Source organism: Lepisma saccharinum, chromosome 8 (genome assembly GCF_977018435.1).
Source record: "Lepisma saccharinum chromosome 8, izLepSacc3.1, whole genome shotgun sequence".
NCBI lineage: Eukaryota > Metazoa > Arthropoda > Insecta > Zygentoma > Lepismatidae > Lepisma > Lepisma saccharinum.
Genome location: NC_139236.1, coordinates 13,443,817 through 13,465,835, shown reverse-complemented (window position 1 = coordinate 13,465,835; position 22,019 = coordinate 13,443,817). Strand labels below are relative to the sequence as shown.

At 36.2% G+C, this 22,019-nt stretch overlaps 1 protein-coding gene across 2 annotated transcripts in view; it reads left to right on the top strand.

Annotated features, from left to right (window-relative positions):
• Positions 1-21,448, top strand: part of LOC145990865 (uncharacterized) — an 80,553-nt gene extending 59,105 nt beyond the window's left edge. For both annotated transcript variants that reach the window (XM_083126309.1, XM_083126310.1), the window contains exons 4-7: positions 7,916-8,028; positions 10,104-10,344; positions 13,839-13,927; positions 20,665-21,448. In XM_083126309.1, coding sequence (XP_082982435.1) covers positions 7,916-8,028; positions 10,104-10,344; positions 13,839-13,927; positions 20,665-21,160 — 939 coding nt within the window. In that variant the 3' untranslated portion in view covers positions 21,161-21,448. The remainder of the gene's footprint in view (positions 1-7,915; positions 8,029-10,103; positions 10,345-13,838; positions 13,928-20,664) is intronic.
• Positions 21,449-22,019: the final 571 nt, after the last annotated feature.

Here is a 22,019-nt window from a genome sequence, read left to right as displayed (position 1 = left end):
GTATATAGTTGTTGTAGACGACGTTTCGGTGTCAACTGCCCCCTTCTTCAGGTCATAAAGTCGGCTATTACGTGCATACGTAAAGCTTTGTCATTTAGAAAGGATCAAGGTACATGCGTGGACAGGTTGAATGTTAGGATGACTAATGACTAAAACATGGTAAAACTGTTAAAACTGCTATAAAAACTGTTAGAACCCATAATGTTACTCTATCGCAGCTCCATATTGACAGGAACAAGTATGTTCAATTACTGTTAAAAATTGTTAAAACCGGTGAGGTTACCCTAACACTGATACACGTGGACAAGAACTGGTATGCTTTCAAATGCTCGAGGTTGCGAGTGAGTCACTTTTCCACCTTTCCCTTACTCCCCTCTCCTGCTGTTACGTCATTTCAAACTAGAAGTCGCATATGAGACTTGCCTCCCGCTCAACGTCTGGGTTAACCTTGAAACCGATTTCTTTATATTCTTGATTATTCCATTTCTTCAACATTCCTAACCAAATTTTATCAATATTCCCATCATCCCTATTCAGCTTATTTTCTTTATCTTTACATATAAATGAGGCCTCGTAAACATTCCTGCTTAATAATTTGTCTTCCTCGCTTATAACTTCCCAAGTGATTATCTCATGCTCCTCTTCTAATACATGCTCCGATAATCCCATGCGGGGGTTTCCATTTCTAATATCTTTATCATGCTCTTTCCATCTAATCCCCATACTCCTGCCAGTTTGCCCCACATATTCTTTCTTACACTGACATTTGATTCTATATATGCCCCTTTTTCCTTCTAATTCATCGCCCTTTGTTTTTCCCTCTCTTTTGTAACTATTAAAGTGTTTTTCTACGCATTTAGGGGCTTTCATCCCACATTTAATTTTGTATGTTTTTGTTACTTTTTCCACTTTTTCCGACACTCCCCTGAAGTACGGGATAACCACATAACTATATTACCCTTTTTCCTCATTTACATCCTCCTCTTATTTTTCCTCCCCCTTATTTACTCTATCTTTATTTTCATTCTTAGAGCATATTGTTCTCGCATTTCTTCATTTTTGTACCCATTCTTTCTACCGATTTCAAAAATCCATGTTATTTCATCTCCCATCATCGTCTTACTATTACATAATCTTAGGGCTCGGATAAAGAAGTTTAAGAAGACATTGTATTTGGTCCTCATAGTATGTGCTGATTCCTTATTTATATACTTATCTCCTGCTAAGGGCTTATGGAAAATGCCTGTTTCGATTTTCCTATCTATCTTGTTGATCTCCAAATCTAAGAAACTAATCCTGTTATCCTTCATGTCCTCTCTCGTGAACTTAATTCTTGCCTCTTGTTCTCCTAAGTTCGCATACAGGCCATCCAGCACCTTATCTTTCCCAATTACTAAGATGTCGTCTACGTATCTCCCGTAGTACTTGACTCCATTACTTACTGCGTTTAAAGCTGCATTCTCAATAAAATGTATGAAAATACTTGACACTATCTCTGATATAGGGTTTCTCATACACCTCACGTACTCCCACCTGGTTATTACATCCGTACCATTCCCCACCAGCCATCTATGTAAGCAATCCACGGCCTTCTCTCGTGGTACGCTAGGGTAAAGGTTGACTATATCAAAACTAGTAATTCTGTCATCATTTTCTAATTCAATGTTTTCAATTCCCCTCTTAACCTCCCATGCATTCATCACGCTGAGAGCCGTATTTTTCCGTACTACCTTAATTCTTCCTACCAAGATCTTAGCTATCCCATAACCCGGGTGGGAATACATGGGTATTATTGGTCTTAAAGGGACTCCATCTTTATGCATTTTAGGAATGCCGAATGCCACAGGGATAGTTCCTTTTTTACAATCTCCTATTAGCCTTTTTTTTCTCACTCCTACTCAAAGTTATGCTAATTTCAATCTCTCTTTTTGTATCTCTCCTAATGTTATTGATGGGGTCCTTAGTTATCTCTACAGAGGTTCGCTTTATATCCGACCATTTTCGATTTGGTGCTGCTACCTGGCGTATCATGCTGGAACTATGGGTCTGCTGGCGGGAGCAGTGTTGTGTCTCACCTTGTAGGTGCGTGAGTGTTGGTAGTGAATGTTATCAAATGGCTTCGAAAATCAACCTGTATTGGGAGGGTTACGTAATGGCACTTTTCCCTGCTAAGTTTTCATATGAACGCATTGTGAAACAGTGTCGGGAGAATGGGTTAACACTCAGGGTGACTACTGCGAAAGCTATTGTGGCCCGTTACACACAACAGGCTCTCCTTGCGAAACATTCACCCACGAAAACCACCAGGAGAAGGGCTGCAAGCAAAGTGTCACCCGTAGTGCGAAGGGGGATCCGTCGATTGGCGTGCCAAGAAAATCCCCCGACTCAACGTGATATGGCCCACAGATTTCACCTCGCACCTTCAAATGTGAACAAAACAAATCGCAAGCGCCTCAGGTTGAAGTGTGTGCGGAAGGCCCGTGTACACCACCTTTTACCCGTCATATTGCCGAACGTAAGACGAATTGCAGGAAACTGTATGAAAAGTACCTGGCGGATTCCAAATGGAAGAAAGTTGTCACAATGGATGAATCATATGTCCATCTCACTGCTGGTGGTCACATTCGGGCAATCACATACCGTGACATTGACGGCAAGGGGCGCAGCAACTGTGTTCGTCAGTGAGGGGAAAGTGTCCCTCGTGGCTTTATGGTTGTGATGGGATTCGGATATGAGGGTAAGTTGATGGTACACAAGGTGGACAAAAACGTGAAGGTGAATGCCAGATACTTCCAAGACTCCATTCTGACACCTATCTATTGGAGGCACATCCCACAATTGTATGGAATGGATGCGAACCAGGTGAGGATCCATATGGACAAGACTTCGAGTCATACCGCCAGAACATCACTACGTTATTATCAGAAAGTGGCAGAGGAATTAGGAATTTGTGTCATTCCGTTTGAAGACATTCCTGTGAAAAGCCCAGATGCCAGTCCAATGGATTTTTGCGCATTTGGACTGTTGAAACGACGTCTTCAACATCACCGCCCGTGCACCTTGGATGGTCTATGGAAAGCTTGCAGGGAGGAGTGGGACAGAATTCCCATGTCTGTCCTGCGCTGGAGCTTGCTGCACGATGCCGGGCGATAGTCCACAATGCTGGGGGTCCAATAGAACATGATTGGTGGTAGGGGTGCAGTATCTCTTAAGGTGAGTAGCCATCAAAAATGGTCAGATATAAAGTGAACAACCTTCTGTATTTATGAAAAACTAAAATATGCTGACCAAGGCAGTAATTTATTTTATAAAAAAAACATAAACTAACGTAACGTTTCAACCTTCTAGCAAGGTCTTCTTCAGACTCTGTATCAAGTACAAAAGTAACCAGATACCACAAAAGACCATTATATATACACAAACATTACTCCCTCCAGACTATTTAGAAAGTTGTTTGGAACTTTCTAGCAGATGACTTTCACTTTGCCAACTTCACTTTCACCTAAAAGGCTAAACACAATTACTTCCATATAGAATGTGGTTGGGCTTTTAATCTCACACTCTTTTCCCTTCATTTTTCTTCCTTCTCCTTTCCTCTTTCTCTCTTGTCCTTTCCACTCTTTCCAACATCTTCTTCCATTCTTTGTTTAACTTCAGTCCCCCATTCCAGTTCATTGTGTCTTCTTCACCTTTCTTCTCTATTTCCTTGGCTTCCTTCCATTTTCTCACTAGCATTCTCTTCTCCCTTCCTATCTGCTTAGCCTCATCCCACTCTATGTCATGTCCTGTTTCTCTCGTGTGTTTAAATATTGCATTTCTCTCTCTCTTAAGTCGTACATCATCCCTATGTTGTTTCAACCTGTCTTTCAGCCTGTTTTTCGTTTCTCCTATGTACACACTCTGACATTCTTTACATTAAGAGTGTGAGATTAAAAGCCCAACCACATTCTATATGGAAGTAATTGTGTTTAGCCTTTTAGGTGAAAGTGAAGTTGGCAAAGTGAAAGTCATCTGCTAGAAAGTTCCAAACAACTTTCTAAATAGTCTGGAGGGAGTAATGTTTGTGTATATATAATGGTCTTTTGTGGTATCTGGTTACTTTTGTACTTGATACAGAGTCTGAAGAAGACCTTGCTAGAAGGTTGAAACGTTACGTTAGTTTATGTTTTTTTTTTTTATAAAATAAATTACTGCCTTGGTCAGCATATTTTAGTTTTTCATAATCATGGAAACAAGGCTTAATGGTGTTATTCTGTATTTAGTCATCGCCTGTAAAACACTCTTCTAATTTATTCCTATAGTCTTCTTTACTTATGGCAAACATCCTATTTTCTTTGTCTGATCTTATTATAAATATGTCATTCTCTTTGGCCCATTTTTTTTACGTTGTTTAATCTCTTTCTGTATCTTTTACTATTTTTGCCCTCTCCTTTATCAAACCTTTTTTCGTTCTCTTTCTGGATTTGTTGTTCTATAATGTCGTGTATCTTAATCCTTAATTCCCTTTTGTCATCTCTATCATCCAGGATTGCCCCTATTCTTTCCGCAGCGATGATAAACTCTTCTTTATCTATTTCAGCCTTTCCTATCGTGAATTTTTGGCCTTTTTCCATAATGTTGTTCAAATCCAGATGCAATTCCATATCAGTTAAATTAAGTATATTGCTTTTCATTTCGCCTGCTTCCTCTCGCCTATCCACTTTCTTTATATCTCCTACCTTTGTGTTTTTCCTTATTCTAGTTAACTTGTTTTGAATTCTTATCCTATTCTCATTCTTAGCCACCTCCACATATTTGTGGTGTCTTTCTTCTATTCGATTTCAGGTTATCCCGTCCAATGTTGAGCTTAACTCTAAATGTAGTTCTAAACATTCTCTATTTAGTTTATACACCATACCATACCCTTCTCTTATGCAACTATTAATCATCCCCATTTGACACTTCTTTTTCTGATCGTGTCCCTTCATACTCAATGGATTAAATCTCCATTTTAGAAATTTCGGAATTACTCCCAACCTTCTACACTCTTTCAAAAACCATATCCTATTGATAACTGAATTTAACCTAATCCTAACTTTCTGAAATTCTCACACTTTTTTACCCGTATAGATTGCTGAATTCATATTTTGGTTCCGTGCGACTTACTCACTATCATATATAAGCATAAATTCGAAATTAGTTAATTTACTTACGTAAAGTGAGTATATAGTTGTTGTAGGCGATGTTTCGGTGGCAAATGCCCCTTCTTCAGGTCATAAAGTCGGCTATTACGTGCATACGTAAAGCTTCGTCATTTAGAAAGGATCAAGGTACATGCGTGGACAGGTTGAATGTTAGGATGACTAATGATTAAAATGTGATAAAACTGTTAAATCTGCTATAAAAATTTATAAAACCCGTAATGTTACTCTATCGCAACTCCATGTTGACAGGAACAAGTATGGAATTGGAGAATTTTCTGTGAGGTTGGAAACAATGGATTCTCTAGTGGTCCACCTTTGGGGGGACGGACCATTGTAAAGTCTGAACAGAGAGATGCATAATTACAAATAGATTAGACAAAAATATATTTAACAATATCTTGCAAAGTACTGTGCAATGCTCAAAAATTAATATTTCTCAGAATCTGTGGTGAAAATGTGATTTTAAAATGGAAAAGTGGTTTCTTATGCAAATATCTACATCTATGAAGTCACTTGCTTCTTGTGATGTTACAGAGCAGTTGGTAAAATGCTCGAGCATGGGCTTTCTTTAATTTCAAGGAATTAGGCAACTCGAGTTCAAATCCATAGCTCTGTAGAGTTTCATTTTTTTGCGAAGCATGGAACCCAGATTTGTTGACTATGAAATGTAGTAATTAAGTGAAATGATTTTGTTCAGTATTTGTTTTTAATAACTCAAGTAACCAAAAGTGGTTGGCCCAGCATTGAGCCAACCGTACTGAAAATTGTTAGTGAAACGAAAGAACATACTGTTGGCTAACTGTAATTTTAACCGTGGTTGCAACATTAGCCCAACGCGTTGTGTTTACGTTGCGCCAACATGTGTTTTTTATGTTGGATGAACATACTGAATACTAAAGAATGGATAGGTTTGTGTTCTGATATATGCATAATTTATTTTGAGGCCAAATGTAAACAATAGTTGAAGTTATTTATGAAAATGAGCAAAATACACAGCACTTTCTCAGTCACTTGGTATTATTTCCTTCAACGCACCATACCTTCAAGTGGTAGCACAAAAACCTTCTAGAGTTTACTTACTTCTCCATCCTTCATGGAGTTTAATCTGCACATAACATTGCTTAACCACCTTCACAATAATACCTGTAAGAATGTTCTTGTTCTGCTACAGCTAAAGAGACAAACAATAAGCAATTCCCAACACATCTTTCATCCATGGTGGCTGACAAAGGACTGGTGAGTGACTGCAAGTTAAAAATAACTTCTACTTTCATGAAAAATATATTATATTTCCAGTATGTGCTGTGACTGAAATATTCGAAAATAAACCCTGTTACATGTTACTTATTTTACACTCTAGAATTTACAGCATAATCCTAAAAGTTGTCTTAGCATGAAAAAGTTGTTTTTGAAACTAATTTTGACTCATTTTCCATTGCAACTAAGCTGTAAAAAAGGCCCATTTACTCATATCAACACGCTCAACCTCAACTGCATAAAGCAGGATCTACCATACAGAGGCACAGTGAAAGCAAGCTGTTATCAGAGTCCATTATTCTAGGAAATTAGTTACGAATTCAAAACCAGAAACTTAGATCTTTTCCTTTTTATTTTAAACAGTGCAAAGTACTTTTAAAGAATTGTAACAATCAAAAAGTAAATAAATTCCCTTTATTTATATATCCATAATCACACAACTGTATGATATGCAACTGAAATTTATATTCTACAACTTAAATTGACAAGTAATTAGGGGTCAATGCGTGTATAGTGAATGCGGCCATACGACCGAGAATTCTAAGAATAGGTTCCTCAATACCCAAACTAATATTAATTTAATTAGAAGTTAGAATAACAAAAACCTAATATAGGGTAAAGAAATGAACAAATAAACTATAGAATTTTAAAGGAACCACACTACGTAAATTCCCCATCATATCGCCACACTTACCATACACGTTTACAGTCAGAGCTACACCGCTCTTTCCCCAGTGACCGTTGCCTCAAGACAAAACGTGCTCGTTTCCTCCTGGCGGCTCTGAGCATAACAGCCAATCAAATCCAGGCATGACATCAGTTGCAATGTTACCAGCACATTTAGTACATTTGTGGGCAGAGGGTTATACCATGGTTGGGCAAACGTTGGCAACCACCGTTGGCCCAACATAAGACCAACGTCAATTTGGCAACCAACTAGCCAACCTTTACCACGTAAAAACTGACGTTAGCCCAATGGTTGTGGTTACTTGGGAATTAATTCAATGTGGAATTCGAAGAATGTTTTTGTCTGCTGAGCTTCGTTGATTTATTTTTAATGGTGCTGAAGTTTCAAGATATGAGATCGAAAGATGAGATTTATTTCACATTCTACTGTAGTTGGATTTAATGCATGAACACTTTACTTAATTCAGGCATACTACATTTGAAAAGTTGTGTTAATATTTTGAGACTTAATTTCTATTACTTATTCTTGAATGGAATATTATTGTCGTTATTCACTATAAGTTTACATAATACAACTCACAAAGATAATACAAAATAACATTGATTTTAGCATCAAATGAAGATATGCATTTAAATACATTTTTTGTACAGTATTTGCTGAGATACTTGTTTTATAATTTACTTTATGCCTTTTTAAACTTTTGCCTTGCGTTTTTGAAAGATATATTGTATGTACACTTTATTTTAAAAAAATAATATTTAATAAAATCTTTTTTCTATTGTTTTAGATGCAGCAAGCAAAAGTGGCAAGAAATGGCAAACCAGAAAAGGAAATATCTACTTGTGAACAAAATGCCATGTCTTTTGTCTCTGAATCACCATCTTCAGCCAGTGAAGCCAGGTATGGTATGAAGAAGAAAATGTTTGAGAATGGGTATTTAACAGAAGAGAAAACAGTTTGTTCATTTTGACAAAGTTTGTTTTGAGTTGACTTTATGCTGGACTGGATGTACAGTTTAAAGTGGATTCCAAACCAGTGTGCAATGTGCCTCCACTGCTAATTGCACACAGGACCAAATGCAACAAGTGTCCCCGCTACGTGAACTGAGAGGCCCCAGAAGATCTTTCTTATGTATATATATTTTGTTAAGAAACCAATTATTCTTCTGAAGGTTTCATAGCACCCAGAGGCCTCCCCAATGGTGCAGTGGTAGCGTCGTAACCTTGTAATTAAGGGGTCCCAGGTTCGATACGTGGTGGTGGCACATAGTGGTTCGGATCTCACTTTTAAACTGTAGGTCCAGTCGCGATTAGCCTTACAGAGCACAAAGTGGACTTAAAAACACCAAATCAATCAATCAAATCATAGCACCCAGTTGTTGTTTGTTGTAACTGGGGGTATGACTCAATGCTCAATCATTCTTAATCCAGACCACAAGGCAAACCCAAGCTACAGTTTTGTTATTTAGGTTGCATAGGCAACAGGCTTTAAAATGTTATGAAATTCTAGGTCAAGTGGTCCAAATACATCTTTCTCTGACTGTACATCAAATGACAATATAAGTGGTTCATAAAATAAATGGAACTTACTTCCTGTATGGAGCACTCCTCTCCCCACAAACAATTCTGTATTACTGTTTTATTTTTCTGGTACTTTGCTCGATAGAATGACCCTTGCAGAAATGATGTTATCATTGTGTTGTTTCTGGTTAAATAATGATAATAATCATAATGTAAGTTCTTTATTTATGTTTAAGGCCTCCCCGATGGTGCAGTGGTAGCATCGTTGTAATCAAGGGGTCCCAGGTTTGATACCTAGTGGAGGCACATAGTGGTTCGGATTCCACTTGAAACTGTATGTCCAGTCTCGATTAGTCTTACTGTGCATAAAGTGAACTTAGAGCAACAACTTAATCAATCAATCATTTTATTCATGTTTAGAGAAGAAAATATGTGGTAATTTTTCTTGTATGTATGCATTGCTTGCATTGTAGAATTACTGTATTTCTCTTGTAGTTTGCGGTTACTACAAGCATAAAAACACAGTTTTTCTTGTGACGTTTCAGGAGAACTCAAACTCCCTTCATCAGACATTTATTTTTAGTTTGATTTAACAATGGCAGAAAACTTTTTAACAAAATAGAATCATTTATACAATGGATGTTGTCAATGTTACATTATTGTAATATAACAACTTAACTGTGAAACAAGCAGTCTTGTTTTATTTTTATTTGAAATTAAAAGAAATTGATCACATTTTTTATTTATTATTATTATTTGCAAATTATGAATTCCAAATATCATCAGGCAATTCAAAATTATCATTGCTTGCACAGATTTTCTTCATGTTTTCCATTACATTAAATTTTAAAGATGGTGGATTACTCCACTTGTGAAAAAGGGAGCATTTGTTCTTCTGAAACAACACAATGAAAAACTGTGTTTTTATGCTTGTTAAAACCATAGACTACAAGAGAAATAAAGATGTGGTAGTATAATAAATAATTCCATACTAATTATATAGAAAAAGAAATAGTAATTCACATACGTACGTGAATTTATTAAAAGGTTTTTATTACTCTTTGTACAAAAGTAGGCCATCCTGCACAAGTATGTTTTTGAATGTCATATTTATATTTAGGTATGTAATGTCTTATTACATCATGTATTAATGAAGTGAAACCCTGGATTTTATATTTTTCAGGAGGACAAAGGTGAAGGAACTTAAAATGCTGGAAAATGTAAAATCAGAGAAAATTTTATAACAATTTGCTATGTTAGGACCGTAAAGATTGAATGCATAATGTCGGATAATGAAAAATCCACAAATGTAAAATTGGGATTCAGTTGTGCAATGTAATGAATCAATTATTTTTAACACATGATGTAAGTCATTTGTTATTGATAGGTTGTCAACAATGATGAAAGTTACTGTTGTTTAATAACTCATTTGTCTTAGAAAAATATTTCTTGCAGGGCAAAGATTGGACTATGCAAGTTGGGCTCTTCTGATAAAGATGGTGGAACATGTATTAATTCTGAGGGTACAAAGCACAAAATTTTTCAGTGTATATCAGGTGATGAGTGCAAATCGAGTAGTCATTCAGAGAAGCTTTCTGAAACAAGAATGGAAAATTCTGCGCGAAAACCTGTAGGAACTCAACTTGCTGAAAATTTTGCTAAATTGAAAGAGGATTCTGCAGAAGAGAATGACCATGTAAGTATCTGCTTCTTGTGCAAATTTGTATCAAAATATGTCTTTTTGGAAGTGTGTGTCTCTCTCTCTCTCTCTCTCTCTCTCTCTCTCTCTCTCTCTCTCTCTCTCTCTCTCTCTCTCTCTCTCTCTCTCTCTCTCTCTCTCTCTCTCTCTCTCCCCCCCCCCATTCTCAGTACCAGCATATTTGGATCCTGCACAACCCCATTTACCATAGTAAGCGTGGGTACAGTTCATAGCCAACACCTTCTATTTTTTTTAATTTATTTTTTATTGTATATCTACCTTCATTTCAACATTGAATATTTCCTCTAATTTCATATTATATGTTGTTCTCTATTCCTTCTCTAATTGGCCCATATATATATATATATATATAATGGATTAAAGCAAGGAGGGCCAAAAGGGCTAAGTAAAAATCAAAGAAGGTAAATGGAAACACTCAGCGGACAGTAGAAAAATTCAAAATTTTCGCTAATTTCATAGCATCATCGGTGTGAATTGAATTTTTCTACTGTCGGGTGAGTGTTTCCATTTACCTTCTTTGATTTTTACTTAGCCCTTTTGGCCCTCCTTGCTTTAATCCATTATATATATATATATATATATATATATATAAATATATGGGCCAATTAGAGAAGGAATAGAGAACAACATATAATATGAAATTAGAGGAAATATTCAATGTTGAAATGAAGGTAGATATACAATAAAAACACTCACCGGACAGTAGAAAAATTCAAAATTTTCGCTAATTTCATAGCATCATCGGTGTGAATTGAATTTTTCTACTGTCGGGTGAGTGTTTCCTTTTACCTTCTTTGATTTATATATATATATATATATATATATATATATATAAATAATGTTTTTAGCATTTTATATGCACAGAAGTTTGAGTGGCCGCGGTGGCTCAGTCGGTAACACGTCTGACTACCATTCTCAAGGTCCCGGGTTCGATGCCCGGCTGGTTCAAATCCGGGAACTTTTCTAAGGTTGGAAGCGGCCCCGGCACCCACCCAGCGTCGAATAACATGGGTACCTGGGGGAAACCCTGGGGGGTAAAGGCGGTCAGGGGCGTGATGCTGATCACATCACCCCCACTCACGACCGGATCAAGAAAGTATGGGGCGTTACCCCCACACCCCCTATACGCCTTCATGCCGTGGTGCTATGCACAGGGGAGCACTTTTTTTTTTCTTTTTTTTTTAAGATGTATCTGAACAACTTTGCAATGCCACTGCCATCTGTGAGTGCAGCTGTTGTTATCAGACATGTGTCGCAGATTACAAGTGCTGGAGTGTTGTGCGTGTAGCAGTCAAATGGCACCAAAAGTGAACCGTTATTGTGAAGGGTATGTCGGGGCCTTTTCTACTCACATTTCTTGTGAGACCGAATAGTAAAACAGTGTCGCGAGAATGGTTTGACTGTCAGGAAAATCACTGTGAAAGAAAGAGATAGTGTTCTGATGCAGACAACAGGGACCTGTTGGTAAACATTCACCCATAATAGACACCTGCAACAGGACACTTGTTGCGCTCCGAGAGATTCGGCAAATGGCATGCCAGGAGAGTCCACCAACCCAGCACAAGATGGCCAGGAAGGTGCATATTGCTCCTTCTACTGTGAATACAAGTATCCATGACCGTCTTGGGCTGCTGTGCTTTTGTAAGACCTGCATGCATCACCTCCTCCTGCACCAAATTGCCGAATGCAGGATGAACTGCAGAAAACCATGTGAAAAACAACTATAAGGTCCAAATGAAGGATATTGGTCACAATGGATGAAGCAATTTACATAAAATACATTTACCTCACTGGCAGTCATCACATTTTGTCAATTACATACCATGACACCGATGGCATGAGGTTGCAGCAACTTTGTTCACTACTGCTGGGACACTTTTCCAATGGACTTCATGGTTATGAGGGGAAGTTGCCAATACTCAAGGTGGACAGAAACTGGTGAAGGTGAGTGCTGCCTACTTTCTCATCCATTATGACTCCCGTCTTCCCTTCCATACAGACATCCCTTGTTTGTAGGCAGAGGAGACTCGACATGTGTTCATTCACATGGGCAAGGCCTCAAACCATATGGCCCGAACATCCCTTTGCTTTTATTAAGAGATGGAACAGGAATCCGTGTTATCTCATTTCAGGACATCCCAATGAAAATTACTGATGCCAGTTCTATGGATTTCTGAAACATTTCCGTCCATGCACACTCCCCAGTCTTTGGAGAGCCTGTAGAGAGGAATGGGATAGGATTCCTGTACCCGTCCTCAAATGTAGTTTTCTACAATGGAAACTCCAATGTAGGACGAAAGTCCGCGATGCTGGTGGTACAATAGAACACTACCGGTGTCAGTGGCGTGGCATTTCATGAGGTCAGTACACCTACACAAAGTCGTTTGGATATATCTTGAACTAACAGGTGGTCCAAAATCAAAAATCACTTGTTGCCAATTAACTAGTCCTTTGCTTCCACTTATGGAAAAGCAAAGAAAGTAAATTGGCTGATTTTTGTGCTTGCATTTATCATTTTTCACCAAGCTTCATGGTTGTTGATATTTTGTAAAAATATATACATATCACCTTTCTGTGTCCCAAGCATTTTTTTCCAATTCTGTATGTTAAATAAAATATCATGTTCAAAATTGAATTTTAGAAGGATTGCTACCTGATAATTTATAGATAAGACACATATTTTGTTTAGTAATTACAAAGTCAATCCATTAGAAAAACCTGTGATGCATGTTTTTTTAAGCAGGGAAAGAGGCTCAAGAGGTTGTTTGTAGAGACCATTTTGAAAAGACCATGGAACTTTGGAGGTCCTGTCCACTGGGAGGTTGATGGGCCATCAATGGATGGGAACGTGTGTGCCAACCACCTGCAGCGCATGTTTTTGTTACAGTGTTGGTGAACCTAAAGGAGATGTTCATGCAATTGAACAATGCCCCATGTCACAAGTCACTCTTGGTCTGCTAGAAAATTCAGTGCTGGGTTGGCCTAAAAATCTAACTGAATCAGCCTACAGTGCAGACTTTGCACATCCAATTTCCACCTGTTTAATTTAGAACTGCACTTTCTCACGAGCAGACATGTGACGAAAGTCATCACTGAGTTTTTTGTACATGAGTGTCAGCTGTCTGTTATTACGAAGGGATTGCAGCACTACCTGGGTGCTGGATAAGGATCATATACCCCTATGCAGAATAGCCAATTGTTGTTTGTAGAGGGATGAACATGATACCCAGAAATGCCATGATTTTATGGCTCACCTGGTAACACTTAAGAACTTGGTTATTAGCAAGAACACAATTCTGTATGCAAAAGTTTAATTTTCTTCCATTTTTTCTTGATAATGCCAGTGTGAAACAAATGAAATGTAACTTCAGCATTTTTTATAATATGCTGTTTCAATCTTTTCTGTTCATTGACAGATGACACAAATATGATATTATATGTCTTTTATAGTATTTTTTCTCATTTCATAGGCTCCGTTAGTTGGTGAAGACAACCCAGGACAAAATTGTGAGAGCTCTGTACTTACATCAAGTGAGAAAACAGAAGAGAACAAGATAAGGTATACAGTCAACAGGGAAAGTATATCAGTGTGTGTTTTGTTCTGCATGTAATGTTATGTAGCTATAGTGTGAGTACAAAACAGTGTAACCCTCTTGCTACTTTGTGTTCCTTGTAGCAGCTGTCCTGTGTGTAGCATGTGTAGTGTTTCATTAAATCAGGAGTCTTTAGTTTGAATTTCAGCAGGGTATGGGCATTTCTTAACTGATTGTACATCACACAAAAAGCAACAGAGGATGTATGTTTCCACACCATACAGGATGCATCCATATGATGACAAAATTGTCACTGATGAAAATGTCTGACCTTACACAAACACACAAGATCCATACTAATATTGAAAAATATTTAATAATTACAAGAAACATGAAACATTTGGAGAAGGTCTCTCAGAATTTTCACTAACATGAAAATGCTAGAAAATGCAGCCTTTGGGTGAAAAAGTCAGGAAATTTCATAAGCATCCCCAAAACCCTGTAAAAGTGCACATTCACATTTTCATTCACTACTAATTTGCTGCAACAGGTTTTTTGTATAAAAATATAAAATAAACAGAGTTCAGTTAAAATATTGCAATATGTTTTGGAAATACATTTGAATATGCATGAAAAACCTGGAGAAACGGGAATTTAATTTAACAAAATGACTGTGAGATGTATTTGGGTGAACCCAGCTGAACACAGAAGAAAAAGATTAAAGTGATGGAGGATGAGAAAATTAGAAATAGCCCAGTCAATAAAGGTTTCATGTTGGGAATAATTCTGTAAAAGCTGAATTTTGGTCAGTTGTTAGAAAATTACTAGTAGTGCAAAATCCCCACCCCTCCTCATGGCACCCCTTAAACATCAATTTTACAGACTCTCAGTTATTGACCTATTTCTCCGTAACTGGTCGTAGGTAGGGATGTGACGAAGCTGAAAATTTACCGATGCCGATGTACTCACCGATAATTTTTGGAACCGATACCGATGCTGATATTTAACTGATTCAGATACACAAGATTATTAAACAGAAATGGGATGTTATTTTCAGCATGACAAAAATTAATTTGCTATGTACATTTCTATTGCATATCATATGTACATATATATTCTCAAGAGATGCGAATGTACATTTGCATCTACAAAATGTTATGTGAACCTTTAAGAAGAACATGGATTCTCAAGAGATTAAACATTAGTACACAAGCAGTTCTTTGAAATGCAAAATGAATTCCTGTTCTGCCAGATTCAACTTCAGAAACACGAGATTTGGAAGCACTTCAGGAAGTAACCTACTTCTTCTCTTATCTCAAATCTCTTCAGCAACACTGAACACTCAATCACTGAATACTGATGCAGCAGGTATGCCCAAGTATTTTCTCAGGACTTGCTTCAGGTTTGAATATTCAGTTTTGAATTTCCAATACAACAGCAGATTCTGGTTCAGCAATGTACTGTTTTATTTCCGATTTATAGTTAGGTTGATCCTCTGAATGAGTTTGCAATAATTTTATTACAAAAACTCTACAATAATGACGAATCATAACCAAATTTTCAATAAATCTTATAAAACTAGAATATAAAACTTATTAGAAGGTAAAAACTCTAGTATAATCTGTACCGGTTTAAATATCGGATTTTTGCCGATTCCGATACCAATGCCGATGTGTCAATTTCGGCCGATTTTCATACATCTGTAATTGGCTTCGGCACATCCCTAGTCGTAGGCAGGTAATCTTTTTTAGTCTTAATCCTCATTAGATGGGCTACAAAAAAGATTCTGTTTAATTTTTCGATAATGTTGGTGGTTTTGCCATAATTTAAAAAATAATCTTCAAAAAGTGAATTTTTTTTAGTACTTTCTGAAGTTTTTGCCTTTAAACTTTTGAACAAATTAAATGATAAAAAAATTGTTTCAAATAAAAGTTGTAGCCTAATTTATAAGCTTTAAAATGATATCAGTTATAATATACATATTTCAATGAAAGATGAATCATAAAATGTGTCTCCAAATGGAGGCAGCACCAAAAAAGTGTATCTTTATCACAGTCCAGCAGTTAAGTCCGGAATCATTGACATTTTGATAAAAGCATGAGACTTGGTATAATCAATTGTTATATCACTTAAGACATGTTCAGTAGAGTAGCCAATCGCCATCTGCATGCTGATGGCCGCCATCTTGAAAAGAGTCCACCATATTGGATATTTTTGATTTCATATATATCTCGGGAACGGTGGCATCTGTCAACTTCAGGATTTTTCAGAAATACTCCAAATAGTGTAAACTTTCATAATATATTAATAAATCTATTTTTGTAAAATAAAAATAGTGGTTTTGTAGAAAAGCTCACTCTGAGTTAAAAGTCTTAATAATTCTCGAACCATACAATAGTATTGTATATTTGGTAATGTTACGAAATATTTGTTAGAAGACTTTAGATGAACTGAACCCTTAAAGTACTATTTTCTTTGTATTTATAAATTTATCTTAAATAACATTTTTAAGAGAAATACAATTTATGTACAACCCAATTTGATTTCTGAAAGTAGAGGTAATTGAAATTCTATTAAATTGTTTTATTATTTGAAAGAGAAAAGCATTCATTGTAACTGATGATACGAAAATACTGACATTTGATTTACAAAATATTTTGTAATGAATTTCTCATTACATCGGTTCCCTTTTTGATCAGGTTTTAAATTCAAATCCTTCACATTTGGATAACATAATACAGGCAAGATTTCCCATTCCACACCAAACACCTATGCATAATGGAAAAGAAGGGGAGAAAGCGAGCAAAGCAGTACAAACTGATGCAAACAGCTGGTAACTGCAGTCCCTTTTGCCCGTCCACGCAATCCCATTTCCTCGCAAAATTTCATTGTTCGAGCCCTTCTTGGGCAGGGACTTACTTTCGTTCGCTTGATCTATAGATTCCTGGGACAGAGTATAGTACTCTGTGCTTGGGTGTAATGGTCTTGAGCATGAAAAACCCACTGCAGATCGCACAGAGTTTTGATATACGTACAAAAGAAGTTTATTGCATGAAGGCTCTTTCCCAGGTGAAAAATGTGAAGAAGTTCTCTCTCAATTGAAGTTGTTACACTGAGAGTTTTGGGCTTTTTTAGTTCCTTGCATGCACTAGTCTTCCAAATTGAGATATCCTGAGACAGGTTCTGTGTTACAATTGACAAGGTATATGTCCTTATGCAGTTTGTAGAGTTCATATGTTGTAGTCTGATGCACACATGCTGTTTTCCTCCCATGTCAAGCCTTACTAAATGAATCCCTTGTACCAAATAAGAAGGAATTTTGGTTTGCTCAAGAGTTTATATCAAGGCTTCTCCTCCATGCATTTTATGACAGTCATTTCGAGGTGGAGCGTCCCAATATTATGACTCTCTCATCGTCTTCATATAAATGTGGTTAGCCGGGAACCACAGAACCCAGTTCGATATTTTGAATACATGAATATGTACGGTACGTATATTCAATATCATTATATGCAAAAGTTGGAACTGTAGTGTTTTCAGAAGATTTACGGTTTTTTGAGTGATGTCAAACCCATGTCACATCATTACGACTTATTTAGTCAAGAAACAAAAACAGCGTGAATGGGTTAAGTTTGAGTATCCACTCATTGCTATCAACTCTTCTAGTTGATAACATGTCAGCAACAGGTGGTTTCTTTACTTGCAAGTTCTTAATTCATCAGATCTTGAGAGCTGAAAGGTACTCAGCTTAAGTAACTCACTCACTTTCTAGCATTTCTAAAACCGAAGGTTTATGGCTGCCACAACACAAGCCTTCCATCTGTCCCAATCCTGGGCAAAATCAATTCAATCTTTTCCATCCTGACTGATTTCCTTTAGGTCCATCTCAACGTTATCCCTCCATCTTTGTCTTGGTCTCTTACCATCAGGTTTCCCAACAAAAATCCTGTAAACTCTTCTTTCCTCTCCAATTCGTGCCACGTGAACTGCCCAACTAAGTCTTCTTGATTTAATTATTCTAATAATACATATCTGGACATGAATACAAAATAGACAATTCTAAATTATGTAACCATCTCCACTCACCTGGTTCCTCATACCTTTTAGGTCCAAATATTTTTCTAATGATTTTATTTTCAGATACTCATCATTTATGTTCCTCTTTTAATGCAATGGACCAAGTTTCACATACATACAATACTACATGCAAAATTAGTTTTTTTTTTTTTCATGGATATCTTGCGAGAGGATAAAAGTTTATGAGAAGAAATGTGTTTTGAGCTTAAGGCCATCCTCCGGAAATGTGTAGTTATTGGAAAATATCCCAATCGTTTTTACTCGTTTTGATATGGCTAGTATGGGATATTGTGATTCAGTTTTGTCAACACGAGGATGTTAGAATAATAAAATTTCTGTATCATAAATGAACCTCCAGCACTTATAGCCATAGTGTTGCTATCTTTGTAAGTGCCTTTGTTGTCAACCCAGCTCTGCTGATTTCTGATGGAGGAGTACAGAGTGACAGAGGTTCTTGTCAATGGCTGACAATGTATGTAAGTATTTGCTGGTGATAACTACAGAGAAATAATAAAATACGTGCCAAGTTAACAGTGAACTGGCCATTCCAAGTGTTGAATGGAAAATCTTGCCTCCACTACATTATGCGAATGTGAAGGATATGATTTTCAGATCTGATCAAAGAAGGGAAACAAACTTATAAAAAAATCATAGCAAAATATTTTCTAAATAATTTTCACTATTTTCATATCATCAGTTACAATGAAAATGTTTTTCTTTCATTCATATTTTCAGATATCAAATTGGGTTATATATATATCTTGTATTTCTCTTAAGAATGTTATTTTGGTAAATATATAAATACAAAGAAAATAGTATTTTAAGGATTCAGTTCATCTAAAGTCTTCTAACAAATATTTCGTAACGTTACCAAATATACAATACTATTGTATGGTTCGAGAATTATTAAGACTTTTAACTCTGAGTTATTCCCATAAAGTATCATAGTGAGTTTTTCTACAAAATCACTATTTTTATTTTACAAAAATAGATTTATTAATATATTATGAAAGTTTACACTATTTGGAGTATTTCTGAAAAATCCTGAAGTTGACATGTGCCACTGTTCCCGAGATATATGAAATAAAAAATATCCAATATGGTGGACTCTTTTCAAGATGGCGGCCATCAGCATGCAGATGGCGATTGGCTACTCTACTGAACATGTCTTAAGTGATATAACAATTGATTATACCAAGTCTCATGCTTTTATCAAAATGTCAATGATTCCGGACTTAACCGCTGGACTGTGATAAAGATACACTTTTTTGGTGCTGCCTCCATTTGGAGACACATTTTATGATTCATCTTTCATTAAAATATGTATATTATAACTGATATTGTTTTAAAGCTTATAAATTAGGCTACAACTTTTATTCGAAACAATTTTTTATCATTTAATTTGTTCCAAAAGTTACAAGGCAAAAACTTCAGAAAGTACTAGAAAAAATTCACTTTTTGAAAATTATTTTTTTAAATTACAGCAAAACCACCAACATTATCGAAAAATTAAACAGAATCTTTTTTTATAGCCCATCCAATGAAGATTAAGACTTAAAAAGATTACCTGCCTACTACCATTGGTTACAGAGATATAGGTCAATAACTGAGAGTCTGCGAAATTGATGTTTGGGGGGTGCTGGGGGGGAAGCACCACAAGGATTTTGCACTACTTAGTGTTCTAACAACTGACCAAAATTCAGGTTTTACGGAATTATTCCAGACATTGGCCTTTTTTTGTCCTTCATTGACTGGGCTAAAAATTTTGTGAGTCAAGAGTGATTGTGAGAAACAAGGAAAGTACAAGTATTCACAGTCTCACACTCATTCACAAGGTCCAATCAGTAGGACATCTTGACTGCCGCATGGTAGACCTGGGCTTGATTCCTGGGGTCTGTAATCTAAGGTTGGAATTTTACTAGCCTTCTCCCTTCATAAAACAGCTCTAGGGTTCACCCAACCTCAAATAAACCAGGTGGCAGCCTTGGGAGGTACTGATCAAATCACTTCTATAAATGGCCAGTATTGATATCCCTCTATATGCTTGAGGACACCCTGCAATGAGCATGGGGAACTTGACCTTTACCTTACAATCTCAGACACATTAGGGGGATGGAGCAGATGAATCTGTGCCAGCCTGTAGCAGTCTGATATATCTAGAAATAACCCAGTTTAATGCAAAATTCTGTAATTTTGTTACTATTTTTATGGATAAAAACATAACTCATAGTTTTGTAAATCTTCCGAGTCTGCAATGCCAATGACAGCACAGATCTAATGGCATCTTCTGGATGAGGTAAATAGCCTAAATTGCAGGATATGGTTTTCTATACAGGGAATAGAGTCAAGTGGATCAGGAAGGCTAAAATGGCATTAGGGAGAACATCTAATACCTTTCTAGGAACATGTATGGACATATAATTTTCTTTCTTATTCTGTTCAATACAATACACACATTTTTTTAAATTTGGCAGATCTGCAGCTATGTAATTTTTCAAATATACAGGTTTTCTTTGAATTTTCATATTTAAACGTATGAAGTTTATTGTAAAATTAATGCAAAATTATTGTTAATTTTAGATAGTCGAGAAGAAAGAAAATTCTTTCAACTTCACACATGCCAACACATCTTGTGAGTTAAAGTAAGTGTAACTCTGTTTTAATTGTTTATGTTTTGTGTTTTCAGATCTCCTGAACAGCAAATGTGCTTATCACATCAGGATGTGACGATTATTTGTAGTGAATGCAATAAAAATGAAAATGTGAACTACAAAAGGAAGAGAACATTAAATTCTTGTGATTCTTTGCTCCAGGCAAGTAGCAGTTCACATTGTGATTCGGTGCCGCACTCAAGCTTAACTAAGCGAACGAAGACTACTTTTGATTGTTCATGTAAATTTCTTAATCCGGCAATGGCATCCATCCTCCAATTGTCACTGTGTGAGGTCCTGCAGAATTTTGGAACAAGCACTGCATCTTCTCAAATAAGTGAATATGCCATGTCTGTTATAGAGGGTGAACTGAAGAAGGCTATTTTTGATGATATTTTAAAGTTCACTGTCAGATCGATTATGTCACTGTCTGCAGAACAGGAATCTGGTTCAACAGTTGAAAAGGCAGTAACAGAGACAACTGAACGATGGAAACTTAACATTTACAAACATGGCAGAATGAAAGAGTAAGTTGTAATTTAAGAAAAATTTATAGTTACTACATGTCTTTGCTGAATCTATATAAGTACGAGTAGTGTCAAGACTAGTCTGGATGAAAATTCTATTTTTATAACTTTGAGGTTTTTCTTTTTTTATAATACAATTTTGGTGCTAGAGAGTTACCTGTTTGAGTTGCAATTATTTTTTATTAATTTCAGTTGAGTTTATATGTAAGAATTAGTAATTTGACAGAATTAAAACATTTCCATACAAGATTACAGTAAAAAATTGAGGCAAAAAATAATGCTTATTTTAATCCCTTAAATACTTAAATATTGTGATTATATCAGGAGTGCTTTTCTTTTCTATTTCTTTGAAATTTTTGTAAGACCATTTTATTTTTTCTTTACAACAATAAATTCAGGATGAAAGTACAGTAGACAAGTGAAAAACGTTTTGAAAATTTATGATTACGTTGTGCATTATTCTAGATCATCAGCAGATATTGTTTTGCTTGAAGGTTGTATTGTGGAATTAACATTCCCTTACTGCCAAATTTGTCTTGTAGAGAATTCCAAAATATTACACGTGCATCAACTAGAAATTAAGTTGAGATGTCTTGTGTTTTACTTGTCACTTTTCTTTTGTATTTGGAAAGGAAAAGGAACAGAATAAGTTTTTGGAAATATATGTTGAACATTTTCTTTTTATATATGTTGATTTACTCTTGGTAATAAATAGCATTGCAGCAAAACTTCTTTTATTTTCTTAATATAAAACTATTTGCTAGGACTGAGTCGATACCGATACACACCAGTGGTATCGGTTAAATTTCTCCACCGATACTATCTGATACCATTGTTTTTGAGTTGCTAGCCAAGAGCACCAT